The sequence below is a fragment of the Endocarpon pusillum genome (genome assembly GCF_000464535.1).
Source record: "Endocarpon pusillum Z07020 unplaced genomic scaffold scaffold6370, whole genome shotgun sequence".
NCBI classification, from domain to species: Eukaryota; Fungi; Ascomycota; class Eurotiomycetes; order Verrucariales; family Verrucariaceae; genus Endocarpon; species Endocarpon pusillum.
Window position 1 is genome coordinate 15,342 of NW_006916583.1, and position 14,935 is coordinate 30,276.

The 14,935-nt window shown below is 49.6% G+C and overlaps 3 protein-coding genes across 3 annotated transcripts; 1 reads left to right on the forward strand and 2 right to left on the reverse strand.

Annotated features, from left to right (window-relative positions):
• Positions 1 to 47: 47 nt before the first annotated feature.
• EPUS_08920 (uncharacterized protein) lies at positions 48 to 2,214 on the forward strand (the record flags this gene model as incomplete). The annotated part of the gene is made up of 2 exons (XM_007806915.1): positions 48 to 200; positions 256 to 2,214. 2 exons carry the CDS (start codon positions 48 to 50, stop codon positions 2,212 to 2,214), a joined length of 2,112 nt encoding a protein of 703 aa, XP_007805106.1.
• Positions 2,215 to 3,994: 1,780 nt separating this feature from the next.
• Positions 3,995 to 7,678, reverse strand: EPUS_08921 (uncharacterized protein; the record flags this gene model as incomplete). The annotated part of the gene is made up of 5 exons (XM_007806916.1): positions 3,995 to 4,090; positions 4,148 to 5,065; positions 5,265 to 5,983; positions 6,052 to 6,093; positions 6,151 to 7,678. 5 exons carry the CDS (start codon positions 7,676 to 7,678, stop codon positions 3,995 to 3,997), a joined length of 3,303 nt encoding a protein of 1,100 aa, XP_007805107.1.
• Positions 7,679 to 9,045: 1,367 nt separating this feature from the next.
• On the reverse strand, positions 9,046 to 12,505 carry EPUS_08922 (uncharacterized protein; the record flags this gene model as incomplete). Its single annotated transcript, XM_007806917.1, has 2 exons — positions 9,046 to 9,943; positions 10,131 to 12,505. 2 exons carry the CDS (start codon positions 12,503 to 12,505, stop codon positions 9,046 to 9,048), a joined length of 3,273 nt encoding a protein of 1,090 aa, XP_007805108.1.
• Between the last annotated feature and the right edge of the window lie 2,430 nt (positions 12,506 to 14,935).

Consider the following 14,935-nt stretch of genomic DNA (forward strand, 5'->3'; position numbering starts at 1 on the left):
TTCCCGTGGTACAGCCAATCACCAACCAACGCGACGAGTGCCACAAGATGTCAGAGACACCATCAGATCCAGCTGCTACTCGTACTGGGCGCCGCCGCTCGTCCGTAGTCTACGATCCGGCAAGGGACGTCTTTCAGCCAGCCCCAGACTCTCTTCCCACCGTGACCGAGGAGAGGGTGCAGGCTGCTGCAAATGGAGGGGTATCACTGTTCTGCTTCTATGCAGATGGTCTCTAGCGACTGAATTTCTTCATAGGCCCCTGAGCAAGGTCTCGACCATAAACCTCACTCCGACTCCATCCCAAGAATACCGCTGTCAACCATGACACCCGAGATTGGCAAGAAGCGCCAACGCTCCCCATCTCCAACGTCGAGACAAGCAAGCTCAGATGACAGGCCTTTATCACCACCGCCGGAGAAGAAGAGGCGTTCGTCTATCACTGAGCAGTCACTTCCTTCTGGCTCATCAAGGATACCTTCACCTCCTGCGCAGAAATTGTCTGAGCCTTCCCTTACGAACTCTACTCACGCGTTAAAACCGCATGTTGATGCCAAAGTTTCTGTAGATCATTCGACAAGCTCAAGTACACTCCGTCAAGATGGGCAGATGTCTTCACAAGGTGGCAGATCTCCTCAGTCGAGAAGCATCCATCCTCTGCACACAGACCGCAGTCACATCGATGAAAAAGATGATAATCGCAACGATGGCAGTAGCCAACGCCGTCGCTCACCTCAACGTCGCCGTAATGGCGAGCGTTATAGCCCCGCTCCTCGCCGCTCACGAACCCGCTCTCCCATCCGCAGACGATCACCAAAATCTAACACCCGTTCTGTTTATGGACGCCGTGACCCGCCACCGGCTCCCCGTCGCTCTCGCTCCCCATCTCCTATCCGACGCTCGCCTCCCAGGGAAGAACAACCAATGCGCCGACCAGGCGGCGGGACCGGTCGAGGCCGCAATGTGCTAGCAATCGCCCAGCGACTAGCTGAAGAACGTGAACGTCAAGAGGAAGCCCAGAACGCGCAGATACAGCGCGACCGCGGTGTTCAGCAAATGTCGAATCAATTCTACAATGCCCGACCAGAGTGGGTGAAGGAGCGGGGCAGAGATTGGCGGAAGAATGAATCGAAGATCAAGGGACTCCGGAGCTTCAACAATTGGATCAAGAGCTGTATTATCCAGAAGTTCTCTCCTGAAGAAGCACCGCAAGTCGAGGAGTTGGGGTGGGGAGAAGAGCCCACGGCGCCCGCTGAGCGAAAGCCGTTATTAGTGTTGGATCTTGGATGCGGTAAAGGTGGAGACTTGGGGAAATGGCAACTTGCACCTCAAACTGTTGGCCTTTACGTAGGGCTAGATCCAGCGCATCAGAGCATCAGGCAGGCACACGAACGGTACAATGAGATGCGGCGGCGCAGAAAACCCATTTTCGATGCAAGATTTCACGTCAAAGACTGTTTCGGAGAGTGGGTTGGAGAGATCCCCATTGTCAAAGAAGTGGGCATCGACCCGAACGCTGGACATGGTGGCCCGAGCAAATGGTCTGGCGGTGGCTTCGATGTCGTCACCATGATGTTCAGTATGCATTACGCATTTGAAAGCGAGCAGAAAGCCCGCATGATGCTACGGAACGTTGCGGGAGCGCTGAAGAAGGGCGGACGCTTCATTGGCGTCGTGCCCAACAGCGACGCCATCGCCGAGCAGGTGGTCAAATGGTGTAGAGCCAACAAGGACAAGAAGCATGGGGGTGCTGAAGTCACGCATGGTGAAGCGAACCCCAACTCAACTCCAGCACCAAACGGTCAAGAAGCCACCAAACCCGATCAACAAACCGACGAATCCTTCAACTCACCCCCCCACTGGGGCAACTCCCTCTACTCCGTCCGCTTCGGCACCGACCGTCCCGTCCCCCAGGACGGTGTCTTCCGCGACCCTCCATTCGGCTGGAAATACATGTACTGGATGGAAGAAGCGGTTGATGTGCCCGAGTACGTGGTCCCCTGGGAAGCGTTCCGCGCTGTTGCGGAGGGTTTCAATCTCGAACAGCGGTATCGGAAGCCGTTCTTGGAGGTGTGGGAGGCGGAAAGCCGGGATAGAGAGCTGAGAGAGCTGGCGGGCAGGATGGGCGTGCTTGATCGGGAGGGGAATCTTGGGATTACTGGCGAGGAGAGGGAGGCGGTGGCTTTTTATCATGCTTTTTGTTTTGTGAAGGTTTGATACCTTGGGGGTGGGTACCCTGTTTTGGGTGGGGAAAAATGGATGAATCGATGCATGAGCTACGGAGCGCTGCTTCTTATCTTCCAATTGCACGCATAGGTGGTGAGAATGATGAGGCCGGCAGAGAATCCAATCACGATATCTTCTTCTTCTATCATCATCCGGGAGATTGATTCATCTAAAAACTTACTTATCCATCACACGCGAATCAAGGATTTGAGACCGGTCTCCCAGTTCCTCCTTTTTGAATCGACCACAGCCAGCAGTGCTCGGATCCTCACTCTGCGGGACTCTGTACACCCCCTCTGTATCGCTCGATGCGAATTTGCAAAGAGACGTCGATGTCCTTGCCTCGCTCCTTCCGCTATCCACTAACTACTCTAACTACGAGATATCTTCGATCAAAACTTCTTTCCCCTCCTCTCTGGGTTCTTTTCCCAGGGCAGGGGAGGATGGGGTTGTTCTGCTGTTGCTACTGCTGCTGCTGCCTGATTTCGGGGAACTGTCGTTACTACTACGATGGTGTTACGGTGATCGGGCTGTCGTTCTACTTAGCTGGAGAAGGGGGGCCCTTCGGAAAAATGACACCATGTTCGTTCATTCTTGACAAAAATACAATTCACAGACGTTCTGTCATCACGGAGGCCTGTCTGAGGGCGATCACAGATTGAGCATGGTCTGACTGTCGTATAATTTGTTTTTTTTGGGGTGGGGGTGGGCAAGTCGGGGGGAAAGACGTCTGATATGATATAAATTTCATTAGATTTCAACATATAGACCCAAATCATATATGATTGGGCCGAGGCCCCATCGAGACAATTGGTGTCGTTCTTGGCACAGCACGAGATAGCGAAATAAATGAGAATTATGACGCGGCGGAGTACACTGCAGACCATGCCAGCTAATCTGTCATCAAAAATCATGCCAAGAGCGACACCAATTTGTTATGGATGGGCCTTGGGGTTAAGGGAAGCACAAATTAGTAATAATTTTTGATATCACTTTACAGGGTCTCTTCCTGTTTTACCTGTCAAGTACTTTCCAGCCCGAAGGTGGTGGAGTGCCCCGTATATAGCGGTGCGCCTCGATACGTGTCTATGTTTCCCACTTTCTCGCCCAAAGGTGAGGAGGGTGTCCCCTATGGATAGATAGATGGGGCCTCGATTCACGTCCATGCAGTTGCGAACTCAACCGTTCAACCACGGACTGGTCCTGGGATGGGAGCATCAGTGGCTGATAGGTCGTGCCCGCCTCCAATACCATTGTTGTTCGGCCCCATTCCATCGGATGCTTCCAACATGTCCCGCGGGTTGTGGACGCTGTAGGCAGCATGGGCAGCTTGAGAGAGATGTCCTAAAGCACCCAACGTTAAGTCTGAACCTGCAATGCTGCATCACCAGCTGCCGTACTGCCTGAAGGGCGCTTGCTCTTCTGACTTTGCCGATATCTTGATATTCAACCAGTCGTTGTCTTATGGCTTGCTTCGGTGTGCCGGCGCAGCGGAAGTTGACTTTCTATCGAGAGATGACACGATCGCGCCCATCAAGCAGCCTTCTCCATGATCCTCGGACCCAAGGCATAGTGTTTTAGTGCGGAAGGCTGGCCATCGAGCCTAGACTATACCTCCGCAGACGGACACACTCTACTCAGGCGTGTACCAGGACCGTGACTGCCAGATCGCGTAATAATTGTGTGGACGGCGTTGACTACATTTTTGCGCGGGCGCTTCTTGTAGGGAGACCTGCTTGTTGGACACCATGTGGAAACAGGCCGTGGTTCCTCAAGGATTGCCATCTGTTTTGCTGGATTGGACGCCCAATGCCTCCATTCTCTCGATGAGTTCGGGGACACGAAATGGCTTCGACAAGACATCGTCCTACATACCAGTTCAGCAATAAATCCGGATTGGTATTTGGGACAAGGGATGACTGACCACGCCAGCTTCGCGTGCGATCACCACCTGCTCTGCTCTTGCGTTGGCCGTGATGGCAACCACGTTCAAGTGCTGCGAGAGCAGGCCCTGCTGTTCCAGCTCTCTAATCTTCTTGGTGCAAGTCAGTCCATCCATGACCGGCATTTCAATGTCCATCAAAACGACGTCAAGGTCCGTACCAGGCCCCTGTCGATTGGCAGCATCCCATGCAGTTGATTTTCGCAGGTATTCAAGCGCTTCGATTCCGTGATTGGCGACGTCTACCGTGCAGCCTGCCTTTGTCAATTGCTTTCTGAGCACTTTCTGGTTGACGAGATTATCTTCCACAAGGAGGATATGAAACTTGGCTAGGGGTTCTTTTGACGGCTTTTCCTCGTCTTTGCTGACTCCTCTAGCCTGAACCGCCTTGCCCATGCTGCTGCTTCTACGATGAACACGGAAAGATAACAGGTCTTCTGTAGATGCATTCTTCACTGCTGAACTCTCCGGCCCAGATAGTGTAATACCTGATGTCGGTGCTCTTCTTGCTTTGATGTAGTAGGCAAACGTGGATCCTTCCCCCTTTCTCGATTCAACCCCAATTTCGCCACCCTGCATTTCGCTCAATTCACGAGAGATGAAGAGTCCCAGGCCAGAACCGCCGTACTGCACATGCGTTCGTGGACTTGCCTGTGCAAATCTGTTAAACAGTCGTGTAGTCTCGTCCTGCTCTAGCCCCCGGCCAGTATCGGTCACCGCGAAATAAACATATAAAGACTCACCAAAGCCCCATTCGGGATGGACAGTCAAGTCTGGTCGTGATTTGCCTGTTGGAAACCATTGAATGTTTCTACCCACGGCTTTGGGACGATGGGAAGCTGAAGCACCGAAGTGGATCGTTATGCTTCGCTTTGGCTCGGTTCTTGTAAATTTGATGGCCTATGCCCGGAGGCGTCAGTCAACGGCGGCATCGTTAAAACGAGCAGCTTTTAGTAAGCAGTGGGACAGGCAAATTCAATGTAGGGATTCGTTTATGTACTACCGCTGTACGACATGTAGACCGAGTTCGGACCAATAGGCCGCCTAGTAGCATGGTGAAAGACAGGAATGCGAGCGTGGAAGACGATCAGACACTTACATTTGTGAGTAGATTTACAAAGATTTGGGTGAGCCTCGTCGGATCGCAGTACACCCAGTCGAAATCCACATCGTCTTCAAGTCGTTCGGCCATTGTATCAACGTGAATATCGTTCGATAAGAATTCGGCCTCGAACATCCTCAGAGCTGCCAGCACAACCGCCGAAGGTTGAACAGGGACGGGCGTTATTGACAGAAGCATCGAGTCAAGCTTGGATAGCGTCAAAATATCATCCACGATGCGGCGCTGGTGAGCGCAACACATAAGAATGGTTCGGGCTGCCTCAGTATTGTCTTCAATTATGTCTTGAAGTCGACCGGGCTGTGTCCCATGCAAAGCTGATTTGTACTCCGCAATTGAAGAACAGATGCCATCCGCGCACTGCGTGATAGCAGAAAGAGGGTTCCGCATTTCGTGACTTGTGAAATCAATGAATTCTTCTTGCAGTCTTTTAGCTTTTTTAGCCGCCTCCGCAGAGCGTGCCTGGACAAGCTCGGCCCATTTGAATTGGCTGATGTCTGTAATGCATGCGAAGAGTCCTTTTGTTACGCCACTTTCCACGTTTGGATACACATTGCCCAATATCCAGGTATGTTCTAGATCGGGACCATTGAACATAGACGGTGGAGGGCGGAATTTCTTTTTGAGGCGGACAGCCACAGAAACCACCTTTTGCTCGTCGAAGGCCTTCGAACATGCTGCCGCGCCTTTCTCTTGATCTGTTGCCTGGTCAACCCAGGAATCATAGTCTCGATAGGAGACGGGAAGGGATTAAGATCTTGCCTACCCTCCTCATGCACAGCATCAATGAACGACTTCTCATAGAGTGCTGCAAATTAGGAGCATTGTCAGCCCCGTGCTAACTTGAAGGATGTCACCATTGTACCTTTGGGGTTTGTGGGATGTCCAGTAATATCGTAGTATTGAGGATTAGCCCACGCCAGCATGCCCTCTGCACTGATGTCTATCATGCCCACGGGCGCGACTTCTGCCATCTTGCGAATACGTCTCTCGCTGTCAGCCAACTCTTGCGATAGCCGAGCCTCCCGCTTCTGAGCTTGGTCGAAACTCAGAGCCGAAGCCAATACTGCTGTTAGCTGTCGACTAAGCTCCTGTACGAATTGATGGTGGTCTTTATCGAAAGCTCTTCGAGGGTTTAGCCCAACAATTAAGAAGCCAAGAAGATAGTCTTCACTCGCTAGCAGCGGAATCGCTGCAACATCTGTACATGGCTCGCCAAATCCTCGCCACGAGAAGCCTTCTAGAAGGGTGTCTGACAAATTACTATCTTCCCTACGCAAGACAACTGGCTCACAGGATATTTTGACTCTCCTGAGCGTCGGGAAAAACCCGTTGGATGCTCTTTGCAGATCAGCTTCCTGTGGTGCAGCGACATGATCGGGAGGGACGCCCAAAGTGCCTTGTAGTTTCAGGGTGCTCGGACTGGAAGTGACATCTAAGCTTTCTTCAAAGGCGTATAAAATAGCCATGGGAGCGTCTTTCTCATTCATCTCGAGAACACCCAGTATGTGCTGCCAAATTGATTCAATACGCAGGTCTGGCGGAGCCGCTATGCTGTTGGTAATCTTCATTCGGCGGTCTAGCAACACTTGTCGAGTGACTTCCTGAGCCGTGTTCAGTATCCCACCATTGTCTCCCATATCGTCACGAACAGGTGCTAGGGAAATGTCGAACCAGGTCTCCTCAAGATACGCGTGCCTGTCCAAGTACATGACGGAATCTGATGTGATGGTTGCGTGGCCTGTTCGTTCGATAGTATCGAACTGATCCGCAAAATCCTCCCATATCTCTGGCCACAGCTTCTGAAATGGAGCTCCGAAGAGTGCAGGGTGGTTGTGACCTGCTAAGGGAACATAAGCCTCATTGTAAATAGCCAACCTATCGGGCCCCCAGAATAGAGCAACAGCTCGACAGTCAGCGAGCATGATTTGAGTGGCCGATCGCAGATTTTTAGGCCAGGTGTGAAGAGCACCAAGACTCGTAGCACGCCAGTCTGTCTCTCGGAAGAGTTTGACATGATCTGAACATGGTAGCAGCAGGGTTGCCCAATCATCCCTGTCCAAGAAGCTGCGATCAGGTTTGTCTTTCGATTTGTTCACTTGGTCCCCAAATGAAGGATGTTGAGTATCACTGCGATCGTGATCGTCTAGATCTGCAGGGAGCGACTTCTTCTCCAATTTCCATGTTCTAGAACCTGCGGAGAAAACTGCCTGCCAAGATTGGTGCTCTGAACGAGACTCCAAGTCGAGCGGGATGGATAGTGCTGGCTGTCCGTTATGGTCGGCGGTTTGCTTGATCCCAAGGAATTCCAGACACGCAGGGTAACTATCGACAAGCCTTTCGAGATCGGTTAAGCCGTTGTCACCTTGTGCTGTCGTGCTGGAGTTGACCATATCCTTGTTGCTTTGGCTGTCTTTGGTAAAGACAGATTGCAGAGACCAGATTGAGAACTCGGCATGAAATTATGGGTCTTTGTGGTGGCAGAGTACCCCTTTGCCCTCCGACATTCCTCCTCTGTGAGACGTCCCCTCGCGCAGTCCAGTGAACAGGATGATGTAATATCCCTTCCCTTGACAGATTTGATCCATGTCACTAGAATGCAGATCATCCCCTTGCTGTATCAAGCATTCTGTCATCTAGACCCGTCTCTTCAACACTCGGCTAGAAAAGTATTCCGATCCCCTGTTCTGCGAGTACGAAAACGTGCTATTACAAGTGCGTGGTGAAGAGTCCGACACATTGGATGGCCTACTCATGAATATCCGACAAAGACTGTATTACCAGAACACATTTGGTACTTTCAATACGACTTTCAATACGACACCATTGGTGACCTCATCAGGAAATAGGCCCACTCTATTCCCCATTGCAAAAGTATTGCAATTCCTTAGCGCATACTTCCAAGCTGTTGCTGCTCCTCCGTTTTGCTCCAACAGCTACAGAAAGCTATATAAGGATCTAGATATCATAACATTTATATTAATATGCATCGGAGCTTCTTCTGATTATTCTGATATCAATTCTATGTTAAGAGAATCTTTTTTTGACTGAGTACATTTTTATACTACTTTGACTAACTACTTAGTCTTTCAAATGTAGACTTCAAAAACAGAAAAGTAAGTTTAATTATAAGCCAACAGATTTATCGCTGGTGGATGATATAGATTTGCTGTTATTCTGCTTGATATCTATAGATTCAGTATGAACAGCTCAAGCAGCTGCAGCAGGAATTGCAACACTTTTGCAATGGGCAATATCTGGCAGCATCACAGGAAAGATGCATCGATCACTCCGCCCAAAGGACAGCGGTTGGTGGGTTTCGAACCACACTTGATTGATGAGTCTTTCCTGACAGCAAACCCCAATTCATTATTCAGCTACATGCTGGACTGCAAAATAGAAAACTGGAAGTCATAGGTATTCACATGGAAAAGAAATTGCACTTTTGATTGTAACTAGTGGGACTTGCTCCTACTTTCCTTGTCTTTAGCAATACCGTCATCATCTTGGACGAAGACCTTTTGTATTCAAAGACTCTCCTCTGCTGGTGCCTAGGTACATAGGTCGATTACCACCTCAAGCATTCCAATAGTACCGACATTCCTTCGCATGTCTCATATATCATAGCACTTGGACTGTGCTTGCATTATCCTCCACGTTCTGTCATCTCGCTATCTAACATCATAACAGCGCGTGCAATTGTTAAACCATCAAATAATGCTTATCCTGCCCTGCTGATCATAACTCATGACTCAAATCTTCATAAGGACATATTTTGCTGCAGAAACACAGCCAGTTGTTGCACCTGCTCCCTCGTCTCATCATTCAGCTGCTCTTCGGGCTCGCCCAACACGGCCTTGATGGCAGGGATCAGCTTCGGGGTCAGGTCGATGATGGTTTGGTCTTCCCACTTGTACATTTGCACAATCATCTTCCACACCGGCTCGTTCTCTTCATAGTCCTCTTTCAGAGGTAGAATGCCGCTTTCGATCAGCTCCGGTAATATTTCATCGGTAGGAACGGCTTCCCGATGCTTTAGGATGAGTCGACTGATACAGCCAGCAGCATTATCTTGACAGCGGGCCTCCTTAATGGTGAATAAGTTGTGGACCTTGCTGAGAATCGGGGGGAATGCCTTCGCAACAGTAGCAGAATCATGGCTTTTCTCGACTAGCCTACCAATTGCATATGCAGCATTGCTCTTAGTTTGCGGGTCTTCGTCAGTAAGTCTTCTGAGCAATATCTGTCCAAGTTGAGCGGTGTACGGTGTGACGCTACTCCCCATCCCTGTGATGACCTCGGCGAGGACGCCGACAGCGGTAGATCGCTCGAGCGCTTCCCCTCCCGAAGCATACTTGAGGATGTGCTTGTCAAATTTCTTCCACAGCTGAGTGAAATCAGGGCCAAGTGCGACGGCAAGACCGGATATTACATCCATAGCGCTATCGACCACAAGCCAATCGAATTCTGTGATTTCAATGTCAGAGAGGTCGGCTTCTGCTTCTAGCGACAGCTCCTCTTGACAAGGGTGCTTTTTTGTGATAAGTGCCATAACGACGTTGACCACCTTCTCCAGGACATCAGGATATGAGACCAGATTCGGACCCGTAAGCTTTAGATTCTCGGCAAGGGATCGCGACGTATCCATGACAGTCGTCCTGTACGTGACGTTAGTGACGTGGAGCCCAACTTACATCGATATTCATGGAGAATGAAATTCAAATCTTGGTTCAGAGGGTTGAAAAACGCTTTCGCATCATACACATGTGTCAAAGTGAGCTGGGTAACGAATGCATATCATCATGGTATCGAGATCAATCGAAAGAAGCACTGGTCACAACGTACCTATCGTCTTCGTCGGCCCAAACGGTAATGGTTCCTGCCATTAAAACTTCGCCGAATTTCTTGAGTCTTGGTGACGGTTCGACCTTGAGTGGTAATCCAGGTTGCCACTTCTGGATGTGTCCGGCTTCCTCCTCTACGTCCCAAAGCGCAGCATATGCGCGGTGTAGCGTACTGACGGTTGCCTTCCGAATGCCCTCGAACTCATGCTCAATCAAAGGCAGAATCTTTTCAATCGACTTTTCCAGATATGGTAAGAACTCGCTCTTCGAGTTGGATATGACGTCTCCCAGGACTTCAATTGCGATTTCCTTCTCAAGGGCAATTGGTCCAACTGTGGTCAAATCGTTCCAGTCGTCTTCGTCGTCATCATAGGTCTCTACATCTCCTATGCCGCCATCCTCTCCAGCGACATCGTCATCGGTCGCAGCTGCGACCTTGACTTTCTTGCCGGCAATAGTAACTTCTTTACCCAGAAGATCACTGGCCCTTTCCCCAAGATCGACCTCTATGTCGGCTTCTTCTTGATCAAGACAATCAAAGAGTGCCTTAACAACTCCTGGCAGAAAATGTGCAAACTCCTCTTCGTAGACTTTTGCCAGTGAACCGAAGAGGATGTAGGTGCTCTCCTTCAGTCGCGAATGGTCCAGGCTCAACGCCTCTTCGCAAGCGAGCATCAGGGGAGCCACGTAGTTCTTGAACTTCTCTGGGCCAGCAGCCACAGCGAACTCGCCCATGGCATCAGTAATGCTAGCTCGGAGATCGAGCTCGTCTTCACTCTCCTTCTTCGTGGCGAACTCCTGCATTGAATGCATGGAATCGTCCAAGTAAGGTAAGAACGCAGACTCTACGGTTGATGCAAGGGAGCCTAGTGCACTTGCGGCCAGTGCCTTGATTTTGAAGTCAGGATGTTGGAACAGCCTTTGAAGAAGTTGTGTCAACTGTTCTAGATATGGGCTGGCATCTTCCTTCTCCATACCGTCTACCATGGCATCTATCGCACTGGAACCGGCCTTCATCATCTCAATGTTTGGGCCATCTTCTTCGCCCTGATATGCCTGCATAGCAGCAGTCAAGTTCTTTAGTAACATTGGCATCAGCTTCTTGTGCTGCTTTCCCAGATCCTGTGGTACATTGTCGGCTAGTTGTGCAACTGAATGCAAGGCTGCTTGCCGCACTTTGACTTCGGGATCATCAAGCAGGCGAAGTACGACCGGAATGAAATCCTGAACCTGGGTGCCAACAAAGTCTGGTGCGCCCTCAACACACATTCCTAACGCAAGGATGCCAGCTCTTCGATAATCAGGATCGCTGTGTCCGGAAAATTGGCGCAAGGCCTTGAGTAGAGGTACAATGACTTGGCTCGAAGGCAGTTGTTGAGCCATCGAACCTACCAAACCCAGGGCAGAGCGAGCCGGAGTAATGTCATCATCGTCTGCGGCTGAGTCACCCAGCTCTGTCACGATTTGTAACATGCTCATAACAAGCTGCTCGCCTATCTTCATGCCCTGGATTTTGAGTCTCCTGTATTGTACCGCCTGCATCAAGAAGCTGATTGCCTGTACTCTGGTATCCTCGGCTAAATCCTTGTTTGAGGCAATCTGGTTCATGAAGATGACAAGGTGCTGGAAGTGCTTAGACATGAGCTGATAATCACAACCCAGGAGTGTTTGGAAGACCTCGAATGCCTGCATGATTCGGTCTTCCTCTCCAGCATCTATGGTGTCCTTGAGTACGCCAACCATTGAGGGAAAGAGACCTTGGAAGGCCTTTACCGAGGCTTGGTCATCTTCCTCGTCTATTACCATAGCCATCTTTGATAGAGCAAGCATAGTGTTGATTCTAACCTCGTTGCTCTCTGGATCACGGATAGTATTTCCAAAGAGCGCAAATAGATCTCTAAACCGCTCGCTGAATGCATCCCCCATCGTTTCCAATATGCTGAACAGAATGTACGTTCCCACCACCCTCTCCTCTTGCTTGCTACTCGTTGCAGCCTTTTGCAGGAAGCTAGGCAAGTCCGCCCACTCCCCATCGTTCAGGTCGAGCTTCGCGATTGCGGAAATCAATCTGGCGGCCGCATGTCGAACTTTGCCATCGTTTTCGGCAATCGTCGCCTGCAGCAACTGAGATCGGACATGTGGTCGTTGGTTGGCAGATATCCTTGTCCAGTGCTTGGGCACCAGCTGTCGGGCTTCCACAGCGGCAAGCTGCTTGAGGGAGGTCAAGTCATGCGAGATAATGAGTTGTATGAGAAATAGCAATGATTCGGGCTGCTTGTAGAATTCGTTCTGTAAAACGCTGGTCGCAGACTTGACGTTTCCTTTGCTCGGGTCTAACACAATCTGGAGCTGTTCCAGAAACCGTTGTTGGTCCATCGTTGCAACACGGTGATTGTGCTGTAACAGCACTTCGAGGTTGTCGTCGCTTGAGAGTCAATCGCTCAAAACATCGCAGATTGAACGATGATAGTGGTGCGAAATATCGACTACATTTAAAAAGGTGAAGAATGTTCAGATACAGGTCAAAATCATCAATATTATGATCCAGTATCATAGCAACATTTTTCTTTCGTGTGGACCCCACTTGAACTTTCTTAATCCCCATAAATTTTTGGAGGCTTGGCAGGTTCTACACACTGCCAAGGTATAGTACTAGTACTTAGTACTACGTTAGTACCCGACGTACTACGGGAGGAGTCATAAATAATGTTAGTACGCCCTAGTAATTTTGTTATTTAACACGTCTCTTACAGATACCCCTGCTGCACTTGTACGACTTCAACACGTTTAACGCGTTCAGCCTATATTATTATTCTATCTCTTTCTACATGATTTGTAAAATTTTGATATATTTCTATGGATTTTATAGAGTTTATCAGGCTATCTCCTTTAGAGCTACTCGAATCAATGCCAGCAAGGTGCCAGGCAGTCATGATGCTAATAGAATGCACACTTGATTCTGAGCGGAATAGACTAGTCTTAATCAGGCGAATATGTGGCGTTCTATCTTGGCATTTACAAGTTGCTACTAAGGCGAACTAACATTATTTATGCCTCCTACCGTAGTACACTTCATAAACTGCAGGGATGCAGGTCAAACGGTCATACTTGGGCTGAGTCGGTGCGAGCATGTAGGTTGCACTGCGTGTCTAGGACCAAGGACTTCTTTTTTGAGCCTATTCGCCATCTATGAGGATGAACTTAGATCGCAAGGTGCGCTACAGCCTCGAAAGTCCGGGGAAATGAAGTGGTGAGCGCTCCGTCTATTTTCCGTACTCCAATGTCCGCACACAGTCATATGCGCCATTATCTGTGTTCTTATTCAAGACCATTCACCTTTTCTGAAACAACTTGCTATCACGGTGCTTAGCTTGTAAGCCACCAAAAAGCAAGGCTCTACCAGTAATGTAGGTGATTGTGATTCTATAGAAACAAAGCCAGTCATCCAGCACGTCGGAATGGGTGCCCGAAAATTCATTATCCCCAGTACATGTATCACAGTTGCCTGCTCATTGCATTGTCACCAAACTACAGTGATTACTTCTAAAACCATATTCTGCCAAAGCCCTGGCTGAGAAGAAGGACGCAGGGAGCAGACAGCACACTGGTGTGGCCACGGATCCTGAGTCATGATGCTTTAGGCATCTGCGTTTATTAGTAGTATACACGATCGTTGAAACAGCCAAAGGTAATGCTGAAGACTATCATGGACGGCTTAGTCCGATATGTGAGACAGTACCAAGCGGCATTGGAAACCGGCTGCCAGCACACCACAACTCGTGGTGCCACATGGTGCTAAAACCAATATGTCAAGGCGAGACTCACCGGAATAAGTTAGACGTTAGACTGGCCTAGGCTGAGAACAACAAAAACAGGATGTGAATGTTGTTCCACAATATGCTGAGCGCATGGCGGTGCATTGAAGGGAACGTTTGATCCGAGAAAGAGAGATACCTTGGGTGCGGTGTCTTGCTGCAGATGGGAAGCAATTTGCGTGTCCCGAAGCGATGAACGATCTCCAGCTATGCACGTGCTTTCATCCTCCCGAGCGGCTGGGCCCTGTCAGTTGCTTGCGGCGTATCTATTCGCTCTGTGCTTCTCGGATAGTATCGCGGCAATTAATCACCCACACTTTGCTTGGTGCTTCTCCGTCCGACGCCTTCAGTCCAGCCCTGACGACAGCTTTGGCAATGACATCAGTATTCTGAGCCCATCCGTCCTTGGGACAGCGAGAATTGCATGATAGCCCCGAGAGCCCAAGCAATCTTCCTGATAACTGCTTCCGCAGGCCGACTTTCCTCACGATATCCTGCTATTGTGTCAGGCCTTAGAATGACAGTATGGTCGAAACCTAATCCTTCGATATCCTATTCAATTTGGCCCTTCAATTTTGTGTAGCCAAAAATTTGAAGCAGTGCTGGCCTTTTCCGAGGAGACAAGCACCTAGACCATTGGGCCCGCTTCTTTCGCACCTGTGATCACCTCGATATTGAGGCCATTTTCGAGTTTTTAATGATTCTCAAAGCTGCCAGCTGCAGCACGTGCGGTCCCGAGAGTAGGAAAGAATATCGATGGTTGTGGAGAAAGGGACCTGTAATGCTTTTTCCATTTGCTAGTATTGGGATCGATCAAGTGGTCAACTTCGAGGTAGAGGGTGGTGGTGATGGATTGCGCTGCGCGATAATATCAATTGTGGTGATTTGTGGCGAGAATAGAAGGGTAGAAAGAATTTGGGATCCCTTTTATGAGACATATAATTGTGTATCTACAAATGACATGGTTCTTACTGACTATCATTCCTATACT